Genomic DNA, 23,482 nt, shown 5'->3' with positions numbered 1-23,482 from the left:
ATGCATACAAGTTCTATGGTCCATCTCTTCCCACCCACCCCCGCCTTCCCTCTGAGATTCAACAGTCTGTTCTGTGCTTCTCTGTCTCTGGATCTATTTTGTTCATCAGTTTATTTTGTTCGTTAGATTCCACACATGAATGAGATCATGTGATACTACTCTTTCTCTGACTGGCTTATTTCCCTTAGCACAATACTCTCCAGGTCCCGCCATGCTATCTCAAAGGGTAAGAGATCCTTCTTTTTTTACTGCTGCCTAGTATTCCATGGTGTACAGGTACCACAGCTCTTTTTATTAAAATATTGTTGATTTGAGAAAGAGAGGGAAACATCGATTTGTTTTCCCAGTTATTGATGCATTCATTGGTTGCTTCTTGCATGTGCCCTGACTGGAGATGGGACAACATTAACCAACTGAGCTACCCGGCCAGAGCATTTGGAGGAATTCTCGGCTGGAGTCTGGCCTGACTCCTTTCATGGAGCAGAAGAGCTGTTCCCTCGCCCTAGCTCCGTGGTCGGCAAACTGCGGCTCGAGAGCCGCATGCGGCTCTTTGGCCCCTTGAGTGTGGCTCTTCCACAAAATACCACGTGCGGGCGATTGAAACTTCGTGGCCCATGCGCAGAAGCCGGTATTTTGTGGAAGAGCCACACTCAAGGGGCCAAAGAGCCGCATGTGGCTTGCGAGCCGCGGTTTGCTGAGCTGCAGTTTGCCGACCACTGCCCTAGCTGGTTTGGCTCAGTGAATAGAGCTGTTGGCCTGTAGACTGAAGGGTTCCGGGTTTGATTCCGGTCAAGGGCACATGCCCAGGTTGCTGGCTTGGTCCCCAGTAGGATCCGCAGGAGGCAGCCGATCAATGATTCTCTCATCATTGATGTTTCTGTCGCTCTCTCCCTCTCCTTCCTCTCTGAAATCAATAAAAATCTTTAAAAAAAAAATTGTGCTAATCCTAGATTTCGCCAGCAACAACAACAACAAAGAGTTATCCCCTCTATCAGGGAAGAGGCTGGCTCCTCTGCCCCTGGGTTCCCTTCTTTCTTAAACAAAGGGAGATAAAAATAAACCTCCCATGAGGCTTCAGAGTGACAACAGCTGGAGTTGTAGGCTGGGCGCCCCGAGGCCTGCCGGGAGTTGTAGTTCTCCGCCGCCGCGTCACCCGGCGTCCCCCACCCACCCCGCCGGCCTGGGAAGGGGCGAGGCCGGACTCGGGGAGCGAGCTCTCCTTTGTGGACGTGGCGAGGGCGCCCGCGGCCCGCCGGACGCTCTGCCGCTCCGCCCCGCGGGGTCCCCTCCGGGCATTGGTCAGGGGGCGGGGCCTGGCTGGAGAGCCGCCAAATTGGGCATCTTTTTGGAGAACCGGGGAGCGGAGCTTGGAGAACACCGTGAGGCTGGACCATCCGGTAAACGGAGGCGAGGGCGGGTGGCCGGCCCGGGGGGGACCGCTCCGGTCCGCTCGGGTCGTGGGTTAGAGTCCAGGCTGCAAACGACGCCTGGGGACTTGCATGATTTCTCTCTTTTGAGCCACGACTCTGCCCCACACTTTGCGTGGGAAGCGAGCCACGTCTCCCGGTTCAATCCCTCCCCCCCGACCACCACCTCTTGCAGCTCCGGGGCCCCTCCAGGACTCCCCCCAAAGCTGGTTTTACTTCTGAGAACTCAACCCTCCCCTCCCACCCCAATCCTTCTTGAGCCCCAAACTTTGCGGCCAGCTGCCATCCATCCATCACTCTGTGCTTTTCTAGGTCTCCCCTCCCCCAGCCTCCGGTCTGGTCTCTGTCTTTTTCCCCGTGACCCCTGATTCCTAGCCTCCGCCGCTCCTCAGGGCCTGATGATGTGGCGACCGTCGCTTCTGCTGCTGCTCTTGCTGCTCAGGCCCGGGGCGCAGGGGAAGCCCTCCCCCGAGGCCGGCCCTCACGGCCAGGGAAGGGTGCACCACCAGGCTCCCCTGAGCGAGGCGGCTCACGATGACGCCCACGGCAACTTCCAGTACGACCACGAGGCTTTCCTGGGACGAGAGGTGGCCAAGGAATTCGACCAACTCAGCCCAGAAGAAAGCCAAGCCCGTCTGGGGTAGGAGAGGGAGGGGGGCTGGAAGACTCAGGGTTGTAATTATTTAAAACAGGGAGGTCAGGGGAGGTTGTGCTGGGCTGTCCGGGTATGTGTGGGAATTGCACTCCAGGCCGAGAGACAGTAAGTGCAAAGGCCCGGAGGCCTGATGTGTTTGAGGAACAGCGAGGTCCGTGTGGGTGGAACCGAATGAGCAAAGGGAGAGGGTGGTGGCGGCCGAGAGGGAACAAAGGGGTGTGCGGGGCCTTTGGGGCCATAGTGGAGATTTAAGCTTTTTCTCTGAATAAGATGAGAACCATGGGGAGGGCTTTAGAGGGAGAATGTGATTGGCTTAGATTTTAATGGAATCCCTTAGGTTCCTTTTGGGGAAATAGACTAGACCAGTGGTTCTCAACCTTCCTAATGCCCCAACCCTTTAATACAGTTCCTCATGTTGTGGTGACCCCCAACCATAAAATTATGTTCGTTGCTACTTCATAACTGTAATTTTGCTACGGTTATGAATCATCATGTAAATATCTGACCTGCAGGATGTATTTTTCATTGTGACAAATTGAACATAATGAAAGCATAGTGATTAATCACACAAACAGTATGTAATTATATATGTGTTTTCCGATGGTCTTAGGCGATCCCTGTGAAAGGGTCGTTCGACCCCCAAAGGGGTCGCGACCCACAGGTTGAGAACCGCTGGACTAGACCCAGCGAGGAAGCGACTGCAGAGCGGACGGCGCCCAGACCAGGGTGGAGATAGCTGTGGCCGCCAGGCCTCTGGCTGAGAGATTGTGAAAAGCAGTGAGAAGCTAACACACTCAGCATAGCACTTACTGCAATGCGGGGCACTGTTCTAAGGGCTTTACAAGGGTTAACTAATGTATTCCCCACAGAGGGGGAAGCTGAGGCTCAGAGAGGTTTAGCGACCTGCCCACAGTCACACAGCCAGTAAGAGGAGGCTGCAGAATTTGAACCTGGAGTATCTGGCTGTGGAGCCCACGCTCTTAACAGCAGCTCAAAGCTCAGGGTAGAGCGTGTGTGAGAGTCTTGGGGACAAAGCCCGTCCCCCACGGATCCCAGCAGAGACTGCCTGGCCCAGGAGGGGGCCGCAGGGCCGACTCAAATTCTACCCTGGCGACCGGGTCGCAGGGGCTTAGAGACAGTGACAAATAAGGCTCCTGGAGCGCTCGGTTAGCGGTTGGGCGAGGACCCAAACTGGGGAGACCTGAGACACCGGGTGCGAGGTGGGACCTACCGGCGTTTGACATGCGCCGGTGGGGAGGGGGGCAGTGCACAGCCTCCGCCGGAGCACGAGGAGGGGACGGGGGAAGCCAGCCCGCGAGGTTGCGGGTGATGGACGGACCTAGGTCAATGCCTGATCACGGGTGGAAAAGGGTAGGGGACGCACCAAGGGGCAGGACTGGGGGGAGAGGGGCCTGAAATTGACCCGCACGTCCAGGGAGGAGGCGGAGCGGAAGGCGGGTTAGAAGGGAGGGTCCTAAAACTGGCAGCGCACAGTTTTAGGGACATGGGCGGGGCCTGAGGCGGGGAGGGGTGTGTGGCTTTGTCAGCTGCTCAGAGGCAGGCTTTTGCTTTTAATGCTTTGCTGTTGACACTATTGCTAGAGGCAGCCTTGGGGCAGGAGTCCTGCGGGCCGGGGTGCAGCGTGACGCCCTTCCCGCTGTCCCCACTCCAACTAGGACCAGCGGGACGAGGAACGCGGCAGGTCGAGGGGCGGGGCCAGGGCGGAGGGCGGGGCCCTGGATTGTCTTGGGTTCTTCCCCCACCCGGGCGTGTCTTGGGCCGCAGCGCCAATCATAGGCCCGCTGGGTGTCGGAATGGGCGGATCGCCTCGGGGGGCGGAGCCTTGATTGGAGGGGCGGAGCCCTGGGTGGGCGTGGCCTCAGGATTGACATGTGCCTCCCCCAGTTGGCGGGCGGCTCTGGACCTTATTCTTAGTAGGAGGTGTGCCTCAAGGGGGCGTGGCTATCGCGTGAGGGGCGGAGCCTGGACGGCGGGATGCCCCCGGGTAGGCGGGTCCCGAGATTGACGTGTTCCCCGCCCCGGTCCCCAGGCGCATCGTGGACCGCATGGACCGCGCGGGGGACGGGGACGGCTGGGTGTCGCTGGCCGAGCTCCGCGCGTGGATCGCACACACGCAGCAGCGGCACATACGGGACTCGGTGAGCGCGGCCTGGCACACGTACGACACGGACGGCGACGGGCGTGTGGGTTGGGAGGAGCTGCGCAATGCCACCTATGGCTACTACGCGCCTGGTATGCGGGAGACCCCGACCTCTGCTGCTCACCTACACCGTGACCCCGACCTTTTTGACCCCTACTAGTGAGAACCTTTAGCCCATTACCAGAATCTCTGACCTTTGACCCCTGATGCTTGACCAGGGTCTACTCCTTAGACCCCATTACCCTGAAACCACCGATCCCGGATTTCTGGCTTTTCATTGTGGCATCCACGGCCTCTGTAACTCTGGGACCTGCGGATTCAGATCCTTGACCTGGGACATCTACCTTCCATGCCCCTGACCTCTGACCTCTCATCCTGAGAATCCCAAGGCCATTTACCCTGCCCGATGATCAATGGGTTCCCTCCTCCCTGTCCACCCTCCTCCCTACCTCCATGCCCCAGTCCTGGGCCCCTCTAGCTCTCGTTCTCTCCCTCCTGTACCCTCGCCCCAGCCTGTCCCTCATCTCCCCAGAGGGGTCTTTCCACACCCAGGGCTTCCCCTGACTTTCCCTGGCTCACAGCCCCCCATGACTCCCTGGGCCCCCAGGAGACAGTCCCAGCTCCTCAGCCCCACCTGACCTACCCTCTAGCTTGGTTTTTCTTCATTTTCTGCCCCAGCCAAACGGATCTGCCACTTCCCCGAACTCACCACATTCTTCAAACCTCCACACTCCGCACATTCTGTTCCCTCTGAAGGTGCCCTTCCCCTCCTGTCTGCCCAGCAGCCTGAGGCAGTATAACCAACTGCATCGGAGCATGACTGGGGGGCCCGAGAGCCAGTGTGAACTCAGAGCCCATCATTCCTGACTTGGAGGAGTTATGTCCCCTCTGGGCATCAGTTTTTCCTTCACAAAGTGAGAATAAACTAAAGAACTCTGCTCCCTCTTTGTGAGGGTTCAATGCCCCATATTGTAGCTAAAGAGCTTAGCATCTAATCAGCTCTGACTGCAAGGTAGCAGATATATGCAAATAATGAGTATGTATTGTGTATGATGAATGCAGTGGAGGTCTGCCAGCCCTGCCCATCTCCCCCGCTTCCACCCCCCACCCCCCCCACCCCCGTCAGTTAGATCCCTTTGTCTTGCTCTTCAGCGCACCTGGTACCTCCTTGAAAGCACATCTCAGCCACTCCCTCCTTTCCCAGGTGAGGAATTCCACGACGTGGAGGACGCAGAGACCTACAAGAAGATGCTGGCACGCGACGAGCGGCGTTTCCGGGTGGCGGACCAGGATGGGGACTCGATGGCCACCCGGGAGGAGCTGACAGCCTTCCTGCACCCGGAGGAGTTCCCTCACATGCGGGACATCGTGGTGGCTGTGAGTGAGGGCCGGCTGCCAGCGCTTCCCTTGGGAGTTCCGGTCCCCTGGTCCCCCTGGCACCTTCCCCGGGAAACCCAGGCCACAAGGGCCGGTCAATGGAGGGCGACATCTCCCATCCCACCCTGACCCCCCAGTGTCACCGTTAGTGAAAGGATCTGTACCCACTCCTGCCGCGCCTAACGCTGCACAAACTACTTTAAAAGTGTAATTGTGTGTATCTCTCAAATAGGTAACATATTGAGGTGGTTAAACGCCCAAAAGATGCAAGAAAAAAGGTGAACAATCTGCTTTTCTCCCATGTCCCTAGCCTGTCGCCCGCAGGCCCATCCCCAGGGGTAACCCCTTTCTCATGTCTCCATTGCCATTGCTTCTTTGAGGATCTGTGGCAAAGCTGTCAGGGTCCAGCACCCTGAGGCCAGAGGCCTGGTTTCCAATCCCAGCCCTGCTGTTCCGGGCTGTGTGACCTGGGGCAAGTTGTTTAACCTCTCTGGACCTGAATTTCCTTATCTGTAAAGTGATGGTGCTGATAAGGATCCCTATCTAGGGTGGTAATAGGGACTGGATGAGTTCATGCCTGTAGCTAGGGTGGTAATAGGGACTGGATGAGTTCATGCCTGTAGCGCTGTAACACTGGCCCTGGGGTAAATGCTCCTTAAGTCATTTTAGACACACGTATCAATAGTTACAGAGTCAGAATCGCTGGACCCTGGGGATCAGAGAGGAGAGATGGCATTAACTCTTTACACGCCCCAGCCTGCAAGCCCAATTCCCTCTTTTAGAGCAGACAGTGTAAGACTTCATTATTCTCTCAAGTTAAGATTTATTTAACAAACCCTGACTGAGCATGTCCTGTGTGCCAGGCACCCTTCTAACACCTTCACCTGCATTACCTCAATTTATTTTTATTCATTTTTTGTTCATCTTCACCCAAGGATATTTTTTCCATTAATTTTTAGAGAGAGTGGGAAGGGGCGGAGAGAAAGAGAGAGAAACATTGATGTGAGACACATGGATCGGTTGCCTCCCGCAAGCACCCTGTCTGGGGCCAAGGATCACACCTGCAACCCAGGTACCTGCCCTTGACCGGGAATTGAACCTGCGACCCTTCTGTGTGCAGGCCGATTCTCTAATCACTGAGCAACACCAGCTAGGGCACATTGCCTCAGTTTATTTATTTTTTTATTTTTAGATATTTTTTTATTGATTCCAGAGAGGAAGGGAGAGGAAGAGAAAGATAGAAACATCAACAATGAGAGAAAATCATTGATCGGCTGCCTCCTGCACGCCCCACACTGGGATCGAGCCCCCAACCCGGGCATGAGCCCTGACTGGAATTGAACCATGATCTCCAGGTCCATAGGTCGATGCTCGACCACTGAGCCACATGGGCCGGGCAAGCCCACGTTACCACCCTATGGTGGTGGCCTGTCACCTTTGTTTTGCAGATAAGGATATCTAGGCACAAAGAGGTGACTCTCCCGGGATCCCCCAGAGGAGAAGTGGCACAGCCTGGATTTGAACCTAGACCCTTGAATCCATGGCCTCAACCAGGGGTCCGCAAACTAGAACCCATGTCCAGTGAACTAGAACCTGTAGCCAAATCCAGCCCACAGAATGTTTTTGCAAGTAACGTTTTATTGTAACACAGCCATGCCCATTTGCTTACACATGTCCAACTGCAAAGTTGAGTCAGTTCAACAGAGACTGTACAGCAGGCAAGGCCACTAGAGGCTCAGTGCACGAAATCCGTGCACTCGGGGTGGGGGGGTCCTTTAGCCTGACCTGTGCCCTCGCAGTCCGGGAGCCCTCGGAGGATGTCCTACTGACGGCTTAGGCCCAGGGAGCAGGCCTAAGCCGTCAGTTGGACATCTTTAGCGCTGCCGTGGAGGTGAAGGCAGGAGAAGCTCCAACCACCGCAGCTGCACTGCCAGCCATGAGCCCGGCTTCTGGCTGAGTGGTGCTCCCCCTGTGGGAGCACACTGACCACCAGGGGGCAGCTCCTGCATTGAGCATCTGCCCCCGAGTGGTCAGTGTGTGTCATCGTGACCAGTCTTTTCTCCGTTTGGACAATTTGCATATTAGCCTTTTATTATATAGCAGTAGTCGGCAAACCGCGGCTCTCGAGCCACATGCGGCTCTTTGGCCCCTTGAGTGTGGCCCTTCCACAAAATACCACGTGCAGGCATGCATGTACAGTGTGATTGAAACTTCGTGGCCCATGCGCAGAAGTCGGTTTTTGGAAAGGAAATAGACGAAACGAGTATGCAAGACGAGTGTGGATGGGAGAGTTGGAAGGGGTAGACCTCAGCGAACGAACGGACCTCAATCAGATTGAGGATGTTTTTAGCAAAGGCCAGCATAGGAGCACCCTAATGAAGTTAATAACAATGTACCTACCTATATAGTTTCAGTTTAAAAAATTTGGCTCTCAAAAGGAATTTCAATCGTTGTACGGTTGATATTGGCTCTGTTGACTAATGAGTTTGCCGACCACTGGTATATAGGATCTGCCCCTTTATGGAAAAAGTTTGCCAAGCCCTAGTCTAAACCCTGCTGTCCTCACTCACATCCGCGGACGGTGGGCGTAACCTCCCCACGCGCAGATTTCAAAACGTGACTATTGGCCCAAACTGTACTATAAAAGAGGAACTAAAGGAAAGCCACTTATAATAACCAACAAGAACCTCAGCATGTGTTTTAGAGTTGTCAGATTTAGCAAATAACACAGGGCACTCAATTACACCTGAATTTATAACAAAATTAATAAAATTTTTAGTGTAAGTATAGCCCGCACAGTATTTGGGATTGGTATACGTATATCTCACATACTATTTGGAACATACGTTTACCAAAAAAAAAAAAAAAAAAAAAAGATATATCTGAAACTGAAGTCACTTAGCCTCCTGTTCTCCAAGCAGATCCCAAATATTGTGCGGGACAGACTTATACCGAACAATGGTTTGTTGTTCCCGGGAAAGTCGAATGTAACTGAGAATCCTGCGTTTCATCTGTCAACCCTCAAATGTTGGAGCTCACCTTTGCTAGGAGACAGGCTGGAGTGTCAGGTGCCTGCGTGGCCTCACAGGGAGTGAGTGTGAATGCGAAAATGAGGAACGGAAGCTGTTTGCTCAAGAAGTGAAGGGAAAAACGCTGAGAGCAGAGGTTTGGAAAGTGTGTCAAAGAGTACGCCAGCTGCCCTGGCCAATTTGGCTCCGTGGATAGAGCGTCGGTCTGCGGACTGAGGGGTCCCAGGTTCGATTCCGGTCAAGGGCATGTACCTTGGTTGCGGGCACATCCCCAGTGGGGGGTGTGCGGGAGGCGGCTGATCGATGTTTCTCTCTCATCGATGTTTCTGGCTCTCTGTCCCTCTCCCTTCCTCTCTGTAAAAAATCAATAAAAAATATATATATAAAAAAAAAGTACACCAAGTGATGGCGAACCTTTTGAGCTCGGCATGTCAGCATTTTGAAAAACCCTAACTTAACTCTGGTGCCGTGTCACATATGGAAATTTTTTGATCTTTGCAACCATAGTAAAACAAAGACATATTTTTGATATTTATATATTTAAATGCCATTTAACAAAGAAAAATCAACCAAAAAAATGAGTTCGAGTGTCCTAGGTTCGCCATCACTGGTCTAGGCCTTTTTAAAAAATTATTTATTTATTTTAAAATATATTTTTATTGATTTCAGATAGGAAGGGAGAGGGAGAGAGAGAGAGAGAGAGAGAGAGAGAGAGAAACATCAATGATGAGAGAGAATCATTGATTGGCTGTCTCCTGCACACCCCCAACTGGGGATCAAGCCCGCAACCTGGGCGTGTGCCCTTGACTGGAATCGAACCTGGGACCCTTTAGTCCTCAGTCTGAGGCTCTATCCACTGAGCCACACCAGCCAGGGCTAGACTCCGCCTTTTAAAGGGAAAGAGGCCTATGCCCTTGGAGAGTGTGGGCTGGGGCGTGAGAAAGTTAGGAATGCAAAAATCGCTCTTGCGTGGACCAACCTGCGCATCAGGACACCTGGGTCCCGGCCCCTCGCCCCCACTAAGTGCAGGTGGGGCCTGCATTATCGTGGCACCCCAGAGAGCCCCCGAATTTCCCGCATGCCCTTGGGGACAGTAATGCCCTGTTGAGACTGCTCTGCTCCAAGGCCTGGCCCCCCAGCCACCCCCAATGAGATCCCCTGAGAGAACCTCACATCCTGACCCCAGGGGTCCAGCCCTAATGCCTCTTTCCCCCCCAGGAAACCCTGGAGGACCTGGACAAGAACAAAGATGGCTACATCCAAGTGGAGGAGTATATCGGTGAGTGGGGCCCGAGTCTGTCCCTGCGGGCGCTTGTCCCCTCCTAGCCCGGGGGGCAGCCCAGTGCATTATCTCCCATAAGAGAACAGAGGCAGGGGTGCTGCTTGAGTTCATTCCGCCACCAAACATTTGTTGAGGGCCTACTATGTGCCAGTCCCCGCCCCCAGCAAATCTTTATCAAATGCCTACTATGGGCGAGGCCCGGGAAACATTTATGGAATACCCTCTGTATGCCAGACCAAGGAACACATTACCAAGCACCTACTGTGTGCCAGGACCAGGACACACTGAGTGTTAGTGGCCGAGGATGCAGCAGAGACTGTCACACAGTAGGTGCCTTCCTGGGAGGGTCCGGAGTTTCTACAGGAACGGGTCCCGGGCTGCGTTTGCTTGGGATAGGACCTGCCTCCGTCCTTGCTGTCCCGGGGCAAAGAAATTAGTGAAGGGGAAAGCTATTAAGTATGGAATTGTTAAGTTTTTCTGTTGTTGTTAATCCTCACCCGGCGGTATTTTTCCATTGATTTTTAAAATATATTTTTATTGATTTCAGAGAGGAAGGGGGAGGGAGAGAGAGATGGAAACATCAATGATGAGAGAGAACCATTGATTGGCTGCCTCCTGCACGTCTCCCCACCCCCCTCCCCACCCCCACCACCACCACTAGGGACTGAGCCCACAACCCGGGTGTTAGGTCCCCGAAGGAGGAACGCACGCGGCCAGGGTGGTGAGGGATCACGAATTTATTCCATCATCCGCACACCAGGCTGCTGAGCCTCGATGGCTCCAGCCCCCAGTGACGGGAGCCGGCAGCTTTTAAAGGACTTTTGGTGCCTTTTTCTGGGCGGAGACTTCTCTGTGCTGACCCAGAGGGAAGATCATGGAATGTGGTCACCGCAAGTGAAATGTGGTCTCAGCAAAGGGAATGTCCGCAGTGAAATGGCCTGGAAGGCCAGGTCCCGGGGGAGGGGCATCAATTCAATTGCTTGATCAGACCTAACCCTGGGCCTGTGCCGTTGACGGGAGTCGAACCTACGACCCTGCAGTCCAGAGGCCAACACTCTAGGCCAGTGGTCGGTACACTGCGGCTCGAGAGCCACATGCGGCTCTTTGGCCCCTTGAGTGTGGCTCTTCCTAAGCCTTAGGAGCACCCTAATTAAGTTAATAACAGTGTACCTACCTATATAGTTTAAGTTTAAAAAATTTGGCTCTCAAAAGAAATGTCAATCGTTGTACTGTTGATATTTGGCTCTGCTGACTAATGAGTTTGCCGACCACTGGGCTAGGCCAACACTCTATCCACTGAGCCAAACTCAGTAATTTTTAAATCTAAAAAAAAAAAAAATTTGTTTTTTTAATCTGCCTTCTGCATGCCCCCTTTGGGGATCGAGCCCGCAACCTGGGCATGTACCTGACTGGGAATCAACTGGAGACCTCTTCGTTCCTGGGTCGGAGCTCTACCACTGAGCCTCACCCGCCTGACTCCATTGATTCTTTTTAGAGAGAGTGGTTGGGAAGGAGGGAGGGGGAGAGAGAGAGAGAGAGAGAGAGAGAGAACATCAATGTCAGAGAGACACATCCATTGGTTGCCTCCTGCACACGCCCCAGTGGGGCTGGGGAGGGGCCGGGATGAAACCCGACCACTGAGCACACTGGCCAGGGCGGAATTGCTCCAAGGTTGAACACATTTTTCTATAGAATGTTTTTATGCAACAAACAGCAGGCAGGCAGGCAGGGCATTTTTATGTAAGCATAATTTAAACAGATTTTTACGATTGATTTGAGAGAGAGAGAGAAGAGAGAAACTTTTTTTCTTTTTTTTGCAAGAAAGAACTCAAGCATCACAGTTGAATCATAGCAGTAGCTGCCACAGTCTGTGGTGACTGTGGTTAACGTCTTGTAAATTTATTTAATCCCCATGGCCACCCTGCGAGACGGGTATTACCCCGCTTTACAGATAAGGAAGCGGAGGCACAGAGGGAAAATCCCTGATGGAGGCCGCCTGCTCGTCGGGTGGAACAGGACTGGAGTCCAGGCAAGCTGACCCAGGGTTCTGTCCTGACACCCCACACCGTAGGGTCCCTGTGGGGCTCCGGGGACAGAGACACGGGCAGAACCCCGGGATCCCCCAAAGAAATGCAATTTCGTCCTGTTGAGTGGTGTGGGGAAGGGCGTGAAGGAGGCGGACTGCGGGGGGAAGTGGGGGTCCTGACCCAGATGGCGGGGTGTCAGGAGAGGTGGGGGTGCCCTGTGCTTAAGGGTTCAGGTTCTAGAGCCACCTGCCTGGTCACCTGCCACCTCCCAGCCATGTGGCCGTACACAAGTCCCTCACCCTCTCTGAACCTCCGTTTCCTCATCTGTAAGTGGGGTAATGGAGCACCCCCACATAGGACCACGTGTAGTCAACACACATGGATGAAGGGACAGACAAAGGGAGTAGATCTAGCCCAGCGATGGCGAACCTATGACACTCGTGTCAGAGGTGACACGCGAACTCATTTTTTGGGTTGATTTTTCTTTGTTAAATGGCATTTAAATATATAAAATAAATATCAAAAATATAAGTCTTTGTTTTACTGTGGTTGCAAAGATCAAAAAATTTCCATATGTGACACGGCACCAGAGTTAAGTTAGGGTTTTTCAAAATGCTGACACGCCGAGCTCAAAAGGTTCGCCACCACTGACCTAGGCAATCGGGTATTTGTTGGCCGTAAAAAGGAATGAAGTGCTGGTATTTGAAAATCTCGTGCCAAGAGAAAGGCCACAGTATTGTACAGCTCCATTCACATGAAGTGTCGAGAACAGGAAAATCCATTGAAAAAGAAAGTAGGTTAAGGGGTTGTCGGGGGCTGGAGGGAGGGGGTCCTGGGAGTTACTGCTTAATGGGAAAGGGGTGTCCTTTTGGGGTGCTGGATGAGAAGGCTCTGGATGGAGGTTGCATGACGTTGTGAATGTCACGAATGGTGAGTTTTATGTTGTCAGCTTTTTACCCCACAATGGGAACACACACACAACTCCCATCTACCACTGGTCACAGAGGCCCGGCCGGTGTGGCTCAGTGGGTGAGCATCGACCCATGAACCAGGGGGTACAGTTCGATTCCCTGTCAGGGCACATGCCCGGGTCCCGGCTCCATCCCCAGTAGGGGGCGTGCAGGAGGCGGCTGATCAATGAGTCTCATCATTGATGTTTCTATCTCTCCCTTTCCCTCTCCCTCTCCCTTCCTCTCTGAAATCAATTAAGAAAAAAAAAAAAAGGAATGATCACTTAGGACAGCGGTTCTCAACCTGTGGGTCGCGACCCCTTTGGGGGTCGAACGACCCTTTCACAGGGGTTGCCTAAGACCATCGGAAAACACATATACAATGACATATTGTTTCTGTGATGAATCACTATGCTTTGATTATGTTCAATTTGTCACAATGAAAATACATCCTGCAGATCAGATATTTACATGACGATTCATAACAGTAGCAACATTACAGTGATGAAGTAGCAACGAAAATAATTATATGGTTGGGGGTCACCACAACACGAGGAACTGTATTAAAGGGTCGCGGCATCAGGAAGGTTGAGAACCGCTGACTTCGGACCATTAAAGAGAAAAAGGAAGCAGCTCCGTGCTGGCTGCCCCTGGCCTGGCCCCAGGGGAGGGGACATGGGGCTAATATCGGGCTTTGTCGGGTGCGAAAGGCTGTCGGCTGTGAGGTCCGGGGACTCCCTCTGTGGAGAACTTGCGACCCACAGGTTGAGAACCGCTGTCCTAAGTGATCCAAGGCGGCCCCTGGCACCAGGAGTTTTGCAAACATTTCCAAATAATTGAAACAAAAGACCTCGTATTACACCCAAAAGTGTAACGATAAATTGATACCTTTTTTTATTATTATTTTTTTAATCCTTTGAGGATATTTTTCCATTGATTTTTTTAGAGAGAGTGGAAGGGAGGGGGAATGACAGAGAGAGAGAAACATCGATGTGAGAGAGACCCCTCAATTGGTTGCCTTCCCCAGGCGCCCCAACCAGGGCTGGGGATCAATCCTACAACCAAGCTACATGCCCTTGACCGGAATTGAACCGGGACCCTTTAGTCCGCAGGCCGACGCTCTATCCACTGAGCCAACCCGGCCAGAGCAATGAATTAATATCTTAAAATATCAATTTGGGCAGCAACCCAGGCACCAAAGGGTGGCCAGCTCCATTCCGGGTCAGGGCACCTGCCCAGTTTCGGGCGTGGTCCCTGGTGGGGGCATGCAGGAGGCAGTCAATGGATGTTTCTTTCCCCTCTCTCTCTAAAAAATCAATAAACTATCCTTCAAAATAAATAAAAGAGAGGCTCCAACAACCTCTGGGGCGGTGCTCAGGGTGAGGTGAGCTTTGGAGCAGCCCCTGTTACCCCGCCAGACACTCGCTCACTCGCCCTCCTTCATGTGGAGACCTACTGTGTGCTTGGCTCTGAGCCACACAGTGCACACAGCCTGTCACCTGGATCTCAGTCTGATCGGTTGATCGTTCAGTTGACCAATAAACTAACTGGTCGACCAAGTCCATTTCACGTATAGCATGATGATCACTTGTAAACGGGGGTTGTTATTAACCCCATTTAAACTGAGGCTAAAGAGATGGGGGGGGGGCTTGGATCTCCTGGTCTGAGGCCACCTGGGCCCCGGCCCTGAGTCCCTGAGTGGCCGCCTCTCGCCCGACCCCAGCGGACCTGTACTCGGCGGAGGCCGGGGAGGAGGAGCCGGCCTGGGTGCAGACGGAGCGGGAGCAGTTCCGGGACTTCCGGGACCTGAACCACGACGGGCGGCTGGACGGCAGTGAGGTGGGCCACTGGGTGCTGCCCCCCGCCCAGGACCAGCCGCTGGTGGAGGCCAACCACTTGCTGCACGAGAGTGACACAGACAAGGTGCTGACGGGGCGTGGGCCGCGCTGGGGAGGGGGCGCCTGGTGCACACGTGGGGGAGCGGGGCCTGGAGAAAGGGAGGGAGGGACTAAGGGAGGGAGGACCAGAGAGAGGCCTTGAGGAGGGGACAGGGACCCAGAGACAGGGGGGCAGGGACCCAGAGAGAGGGGGACAGGGACCCAGAGAGAGGGGGGCAGGGACCCAGAGAGAGAGGGACAGGGACCCAGAGAGAGGGGGACAGGGACCCAGAGAGAGGGGGGCAGAGACCCAGAGAGAGAGGGACAGGGACCCAGAGAGAGGGGGGCAGGGACCCAGAGAGAGGGGGACAGGGACCCAGAGAGAGGGGGGCAGAGACCCAGAGAGAGAGGGACAGGGACCCAGAGAGAGGGGGACAGGGACCCAGAGAGAGAGGGACAGGGACCCAGAGAGAGGGGGACAGGGACCCAGAGAGAGAGGGACAGGGACCCAGAGAGAGGGGGACAGGGACCCAGAGAGAGAGGGACAGGGACCCAGAGAGAGGGGGACAGGGACCCAGAGAGAGAGGGACAGGGACCCAGAGAGAGGGGGGCAGGGACCCAGAGAGAGAGGGACAGGGACCCAGAGAGTGGGGGGCAGGGACCCAGATAGTGGGGGGCAGGGACCCAGAGAGAGAGGGGGGCAGGGACCCAGAGAGTGAGGGCGACAGGGACCCAGAGAGAGGGGGACAGGGACCCAGAGAGTGGGGGGCAGGGACCCAGAGAGAGAGGGGGGCAGGGACCCAGAGAGTGAGGGCGACAGGGACCCAGAGAGAGGGGGGCAGGGACCCAGAGAGTGGGGGGCAGGGACCCAGAGAGAGAGGGGGGCAGGGACCCAGAGAGAGGGGGGCAGGGACCCAGATAATGGTGGACAGGGACCCAGAGAGAGGGGGGCAGGGACCCAGATAGTGGGGGGCAGGGACCCAGAGACAGGGGGACAGGGACCTGGAGGGCCACACTTAGGTTCCGAGAGGGGCCTCCCGTGCCGGGGACTGAGCTGCCCTGCTGACCGCTGACCTCCCTCAGGACGGGCGTCTGAGCAAGGCCGAGATCCTGGGCAACTGGAACATGTTTGTGGGCAGCCAGGCCACCAACTACGGCGAGGACCTCACACGGCACCACGACGAGCTCTGAGCCGCAGCGCCCCCCCGCAGCCTCTGGCCTTGGGGTGACAGAGGAGGGCGCGATGGCCCGCTCCGTGCCCGGCCCCGCGGGATGCGGACACAGCCCGCGACCGGCCCCGGGCTCTCACGGACACACCCGGGCAAGTTCCTCCATGAGCCACCTCATCCCCTCTCGTCCCCACCCCAGGGGCCCCACAGGCCTGAGGAGAGAGGGGCCCCCCACTTCTCACCGGCAGGTCCCCCCAGCCAGCCCGCGGCCCCCCAGTCACCGCACAGTCCACGTCCGAGCCTCACAAACAGACAGGAGACCTCCCGCCACCTCAGCCCTGCACCTGCCGCCCCCAGGCAGCGCCCAGGAGCCTCCTCTCTGCGGGGGGGCAGGGGGGGGCAATAAAACCCAGCGCTGGGCTCCCCCGTGTGTTTTTCTGAAGGTCCGATGGGGGGTGCGGGGGGAGGAATTGGGGACTGTGACTTGGAGAGGGACATGCGAGGAGTGGGGGGGACTGTGCTGAAGGAGGGGACCGAGTATCTGCAGGGGCGGCTGTGGGTGTTGGCAGGTTGGAGGGCGTCCCTGGGGATGAAAAATGAAACCAGCAGCCTGCACCCAGGGCGACCAGGCCAGACAGAGCTCTGCCTTCCGCACAGCAAGTGACGGCCACGCTCTCCATCAGGTGGGGGCCAGGCCTCCCTAGGACACGGAGGGAGGGAGGGAGGGAGCCCTGGGGGGAGAGGGTTCAGGCGGAGGGGACGGCAGGTGCAAAGGCCCTGTGGCAGGAGAGGGCCTGGTGGGCGAGGCTCCGCAGGAGGCCAGGGTGGCTGGAGTGGCCTGAGGGCGGGCGGTGAGGGCAGCGAGAGAACCAGGACCAGGTCATGGTGGTCCCAGTCTGATGGGACAAGATAGAGAGCAGCAGGCACCCCGAAAGGCTGGGGCAGGATGTACTCTCAGTGCGCCAGGGCCCCCTGGAGAACCCCGAGCAGATGGTGGGTGTGAACTGACCTGGGTTACAACAGTCACTCTGAGGCAGAGGCAACAGGATGAGGACGTAACCGACGCCTATTCCTCCCGCAGCCCCGGAGGCCCCCGGTTAAAGCCTCTAGAACTGAACGCGCCCTAGTTGGTCCCCGCAATTCCACTCCTGGTAGCTCCCGCGTGGAAACAAAGTCACCGAAATGAGGTTCGGGGCAACTTTAACCACAATAGCCCCACCCTGGGGCCGGCCCACGGGGTCACCGCGGGGGAGTTTAGTCTCCAGGCCCCGAGGAGAGCAAAAGGAGCTGGGCGCAGGGGATCGCTCGCCACGGATTCCACTTACAGGAAGTTCAAGATCAGGCAGAACTAACCTGGGGGTCAGAGATCAGGCTGGTGCCCCCCGTTTTGAGAGGACTGGAATGGGGAGCGGAGCTGGAGCTGGGAGCTGTTTCCGGGGGCGGGGGAGGTCAGCCTATAAAAATGAGCCCAGCTGTCCATGCAGGATGTGTCCACTTTTCTGTGTGATGCACTTCAAAGTTTGCTTCCAGAAAATCCCCCTGAGCCCTGGCCGGTGCGGCTCAGTGGGTTGGGCATCACCTTCCTGTGCACCAAAAGGTTGCCGTTCAGTTCCCAGTCAGGGCACATGCCTGGGTTGCAGGCTCCATCCCCGGTTGAGGAATGAATGTTTCACTCCCACATCGATGTTTCTCTCTCCCTCACCCTTCCTCTCTCATTTAAAAAAAAAAAAAAAAAAAGCTGCCCAGCTGGTGTGGCTCAGTGGTTTGCTTGTCAACCCATGAACCAAGAGGTCACAGTTTGATTCCCAAAAGGGCACATGCCCCCGTTGCTGGCTTGATCCCCAGCAGGGGGCGTGCAGGAGGCAGCCAGATGATGTTTATCTCTCATCGATGTTTCTCTCTCTCTCCCTTCCTCTCTCTCTAAAAATTAATAACACATTTAAAGAATCATCTTTTAAAAAATGCCCCTGATTTTTAGGTCAGTGCAACGGTTTTGTGTGATGCTGTAACGGTGGATGGACATCATTTTACATTTGTCAAAACCTGTAGAATGTACCACAACCAAAAGTGAGCCCTCAATACTAGTATTTATGCTCTCGCTCTCTCTCTCTTTTAAACATTTTTTATTGATTTCAGAGAGGAAGGGAGAGGGAGAGAAGGATAGAAACATCCTGATGACAGAGAATCATGGATCAGCTGCCTTCTGCACACCCCCCACTGGGGATCAAGCCCGCAACCAGGGCATGTGCCCTGACTGGGAATCGAGCCGTGTCCTCCTGGCTCCTAGGTCGGCGCTCAGCCTCTGAGCCACGCCAGCCGGCCGGCTCTCTCTTCCCCAGGCCTGTACCCCACTTCCCTGTTGCTGTGGTGCTTCAGGCTAGGAAGCCTGCGGTTTCCCTCTGGGTGTTGTACCTGCCTCTGGGGGTGAACTAGAAACTGAACCCCAGGCTGAAAGCTGTGCTGCCGAGAAAGTCACCCACTGCCTTTCCTCTTTGTGAATCTCAGTTCCCCTCCAGTTCCTGCCTGTTTCTGTTCACTTTCTAGTGCCTTTAATTAATTAATTTATTATTATTATTATTATTATTATTATTAATTATTATTTTAGTTTTATCCAGAGTTTATAACTGTTAATCCATGGAAGGGTTGGAATTTGAATAATCCCAGTGTCCCACTCCAAGCTTTTAGTTATAACATACTGCCCCCTAGTGGTTGGAGAAGGAGAGCTGGTTTATACAGAAGTAGGGCAAATTTGTATATTTTTTAAAAATCAAAGTAATATTCACACAAGGTAACAAAATTACTTTTACAGAACAACTTACGATAGCAAGCTGCCCAGCACCTCATCAAGTTTTTTAAAAATATATTTTATTTATTTTTTAATTATTATTATTATTATTTTTTTTTATTGACTTTTTACAGAGAAGAAGGGAGAGGGATAGAGAGTTAGAAACATCGATCAGCTGCCTCCTGCACACCCCCTCCTGGGGATGTGCCCACAACCAAGGTACATGCCCTTGACCGGAATCGAACCTGGGACCCTTCAGGCCGACGGTCTATCCACTGAGCCAAACCGGCCAGGGCTCAAGTTTTTTTTTTTAATCTTTTGCATTTTGGTTATTTTAAAGTTTTGGCCATGCAAGATAACAAACTTCCAAATATACAAGATGCTTGATACCAGAAATGAACTCTTCCTTCCACCAAGTGCACAAGTAGCCAGTGTTTCTTCTTTATTTATTTTTATTTTTTTGAATTCTTATGATTTCAGAGATGAAGGGAGAGGGGGAGAGAGAGAGACAGAAACATCAATGATGAGAGAGAATCATTGATCGGCTGCCATTCCTGCACGCCCCCTATGGGGCACTGAGCCCGCAGCCTGGGCATGTGCCCTTCACCGGAATCGAACCCAGGACCCTTCAGTCCGCAGGCTGACGCTCTATCCACTGAGCCAAACCAGCCAGCGCAGTAGCCAGTGTTTCTTTCTGGAAAGACTTTATAGATGTAAGCAAATATATACCAATTGTTTTTCTTCTTTTAATAGAAATTATAGCAGATGATTGACAAGATTTTTACCTCTCTTTTTTCTCTCTTTTTTTTTCCCCTGAAAAAAGCTTAATTGTTTCCATTTGGTCCAATGCATGGGAGAGGGCTCCAGGGTGATTAAAAGAATGGCTAGTAGTTTCAGGGTGAGGCTCGGGCAAAAGCCAGACACCAGGGGATGCAGAGGGGCCCCTCAGAGGCCTCTGGGCTCCACAGGCTCCTGGTCGTGCTGGAGGGAGAGCCTTCCCCAGCGACTCCTGCCCAGCGCAGCCTGAGGGCCCGCAGCCTGCGGAGGTGAGACAGGTGTGGCCCCTCTTCTTGAGGCGTTTCACCTGCTCACCCCGGAAGTGGTCCTGCAGGAAGTCGCAGAGCTGAGGGTCTGCGCCTGCAGGTCCAAAGGGCCTGGTTCTTGTTCCCCGGGACCACAGCGGCTTCCACGAGGCCCTAGTTCTGCTCACCACCTGGGGAAGGCTCCGGCACGTCCTGGAAGAGAGCGCGGCCCCTGGCTGGTTTGCATCTGTAAGAGATGCTCTCGGTGCCCTCGCTTCTTCTGGGCCGACTCTCACCCTTGAGAGTCACATCCCCGCAGTGGAAATGGAGGCCCAGAGAGAGGTAGGTGCGGGAGGCCCGCAGAGGCCGGGCGGCCAGCGGGTGACCGCAGCCTCCACCTCCGTGGAATGATTGTGACGGATTTGGGGGCTCGTGGTTGTTTGGCCATAGGAGTTTATTTAAGGTAAAAAACCGGTGTTGGCTGATCTTGGAGGCTGAGGCTGGCTGCGGTGGTTCCTAGAAGGTGGTGACTGGAAAAGAGATTGGGGGTGATCAGAGGCTGGAAGAAGGGGCGTCCCTGGGTCTGTTCCTTCTAAATACTTGAAGCAAGAGACAGATCCAGGGCCATGGAGGGCACGACCTCTCTTGTTTTTCTCAATCTTTTTTTTTTTTTTGAGTCAGAATCCTCCGATTTTAAATTTACTTACTTTTTATCGAGGTAATGAAGAATATATATATATATTTAAAATATAGATTTTATTGATTTTTTACAGAGAGGAAGGGAGAGGGATAGAGAGTTAGAAACATCGATCAGCTGCCTCCTGCACACCCCCTACTGAGGATGTGCCTGCAACCAAGGTACATGCCCTTGACTGGAATGGAACCTGGGACCCTTGAGTCCGCAGGCCGACGCTCTATCCACTGAGCCAAACCGGTTAGGGCTGAAATATATATTTTGAAGACTATTTCAGTTTAGTCCATGAAGAGTGTCTTCACCCTGGCTAGGTGGCTTGGTTGGTTGGAGCGTTGCCCGGTGCACCAAAAGGTTGTGGGTTCGATTCCAGGTCAGGGCACATACCTAGGTTGCAGGTTTGATCCCCAGTCACCCAGGAGGCAGCTGATCGATGCTCCTCTCTCTCTCCGCCTCCCTTCCTCTCTCAGAGATCATAGTGACCTAGATTACACTTTGAAGAAGAAAAAAAAGAAAAAGAATATCTTCATTTCCTTTGTCTTTTTAACAGCTGAGAACTACTTCCCTAGATAGATTTCTTTTTTTTTTTAAGATAGATTATTTAACCAGTTCTCTGCTAACCGGCATTTAGGTTGTTTCTGGTCTTTTCTAAATAAACGATGCTCCATGGAAGGTGCCAGCACATGTGACAGTACAGAACAGCTCCCTCCCCTCCACCCCCGGATTCTCATGCCAACCCCCAGCCTTATAGCCAATCCTTCCCCCTCCCCTGGCAAGCAAGGATTTGCTCCCTGTCCATGTGGCTGTCCTTTTCCCAGAATAAATCTCCCCATTTAAACATCTGAACAAGCAATTGCAGCGGTCTGACAGCGCTGCCAGGGGGGTGCTGAGACGCACCAACAGGCATGACCGCTTCTTGCTCTAAACTCGGACCAGTGTCTAGGGAACCTCCACTTCCTGTCTCTCTTCTCCTGTCTGCCTTGCTTCCTCTTTTCTTTTTTTTTTTTTTTTTTTAAGATTTTTAAATTTATTTTTAGAGCGAGAAGGAGAGAGAAACATTGATGTGATGTGATAGCGAACCCACAACCGGGCATATGTACCCTTGACAGGAATGGAACCAGTAACCCTTTGGTGCACTGGACGCTGCCCAATCAACTGAGCCACAACGGCCAAGACTGCTTCCTTTTCCTGTTACCTTTGTACATTTATTTTTTATTTAAAAAATATATATATTTTATTGATTTTTTACAGAGAGGAAGGAAGAGGGATAGAGAGTTAGAAACATCAATGAGAGAGAAACATCGATCAGCTGCCTCCTGCACACCCCCTACTGGGGATGTGCCCACAACCAAGGTACATGCCCTTGACCGGAATCGAACCTGGGACCCTTGAGTCCGCAGGCCGACACTCTATCCATTGAGCCAAACCGGTTAAGGCTACCTTTGTACATTTAAAAATATATATATAGCCAAACCGGTTTGGCTCAGTGGATAGAGCGTTGGCATGCGGACTGAAGGGTCCCAGGTTCGATTCCACTCAAGGGCATGTATCTTGGTTGTGGGCACAACCCCACTGGGGGGCGTGCAGGAGGCAGCTGATTGATCTCTCTCATCGATGTTTCTAACTCTCTATCCCTCTCCCTTCTTCTCTGTAAAAAATCAATAAAATATATTTAAAAAAAATATATGTATATATATTTTTTATTGATTTCAGAGAGGAAGGGAGAAGGAAGAGAGAAATAGAAACATCAATGATGAGAATCATTGACCAGCTGCCTCCTGCAAGCCCCCGACTGGGGATTGAGGCCACAACCCAGGCACGTGCCCTGATTGGGAATCCAACTGTGACCTCCTGGTTGATGGGTTGACACTCAATCACTGAACCACACCAGCTGGGCTCTTGTTAGCGGTGAAACCTTAAAGGAAACCTGTTTCCTGGAGGAAAGACCTTGACACCTCCCTACCCCGTTCTCACAAATAGCCTGTGAATAGAAGATGTGGATTTTGGCTTCTTGTGGAAATAAAGGTGCAGGCGGAAATCCTAGAAGTTCTTTGGGTTAAGGGGGGTAGTCCGTAGCACACAGGAACTAGATGAGAGACCTTGAGGATCTGAGAGAAAAAACTGGAAGGACTGGGGGGTGGGTGAGGGTGCTTGGGAAAGAGGAGGATTGGGGGTGTGTAGGGGAGGGGGATCTGAGAGTGGGCTGGGTATAAAGGTGGAGAGGTCTGTGGGGTGAAACTGGGAATACCTGGGAGAAGAAGGGTAGAAAGGATGGGGGGAAGGGCAGAGCCAAGCCTGGGGTGGGTGTCTCTGGAGGTGGCAGACCTCTGGGTGAACTTGGCTTATGCTAGGCCTTGAGCAGTGCGAGTTTGGGCAAGCTGTCTTCTGAGCCTCAGTGGGCTGTTCTGGGGAATGGGTGTGAGCTTCCCTATCCCAGAAGTGTGGCCAGGATTCCGGGGACTGTCGATTCACAGGTTCAGAGGGTAAGGGCTTCTGGAATGTTAGAGGCACCTGGGCCAGTTTCCAGGGGCTGGGGCCCCAAGAGGGGCTATGAGGACTAATAGGGACCAAGGGAAGATGCTTTTAAAAATATATTTATTTATTATTGATTTCAGAGAGGGAGTTAGAAACATCAGTGACGGGAGTCATTGACTGGCTGCCTACTGCACGCCCCCTAACCAGAGATCAAGCCTGAGACTGGGCATGTGCCCTGACCGGGAACCAAACTGTGACCTCCTGGTTCATAGCTCGATACCCAACCACTGAGCCACACTGGCCGGGAACCAAACTGTGACCTCCTGGTTCATAGCTCGATACCCAACCACTGAGCCACACTGGCTGGAACCAAACTGTGACCTCCTGGTTCATAGCTCGATACCCAACCACTGAGCCACACTGGCTGGAATCAAACTGTGACCTTCTGGTTCATAGCTCGATACTCAACCATTGAGCCACACTGGCCGGGCAAGGGAAGATTCTAGAAGTGTCTGGGGGAGCAAACACTGGGTTTGGGGGCTTCCCAGGGTGTGT

General features: G+C 53.7%; 1 protein-coding gene across 1 annotated transcript; it reads left to right on the top strand.

Moving 5' to 3' along the window:
• The first annotated feature begins 1,177 nt into the window (after window positions 1-1,177).
• Window positions 1,178-16,376, top strand: RCN3 (reticulocalbin 3). The gene is made up of 7 exons (XM_070402111.1): window positions 1,178-1,397; window positions 1,820-2,067; window positions 4,133-4,335; window positions 5,448-5,620; window positions 9,868-9,928; window positions 14,632-14,831; window positions 15,869-16,376. The coding sequence occupies exons 2-7, from the start codon at window positions 1,826-1,828 to the stop codon at window positions 15,974-15,976; spliced, it is 987 nt and encodes a 328-aa protein (XP_070258212.1). The 5' UTR covers window positions 1,178-1,397; window positions 1,820-1,825; the 3' UTR covers window positions 15,977-16,376.
• Window positions 16,377-23,482: the final 7,106 nt, after the last annotated feature.

The sequence above is a fragment of the Myotis yumanensis genome, unplaced genomic scaffold, assembly GCF_028538775.1.
Source record: "Myotis yumanensis isolate MYYU_CA2020_CCGP unplaced genomic scaffold, mMyoYum1.0.hap1 SCAF_23, whole genome shotgun sequence".
In the NCBI taxonomy this organism is placed as follows: domain Eukaryota; kingdom Metazoa; phylum Chordata; class Mammalia; order Chiroptera; family Vespertilionidae; genus Myotis; species Myotis yumanensis.
This window is presented reverse-complemented; position numbering and strand designations above follow the sequence as displayed.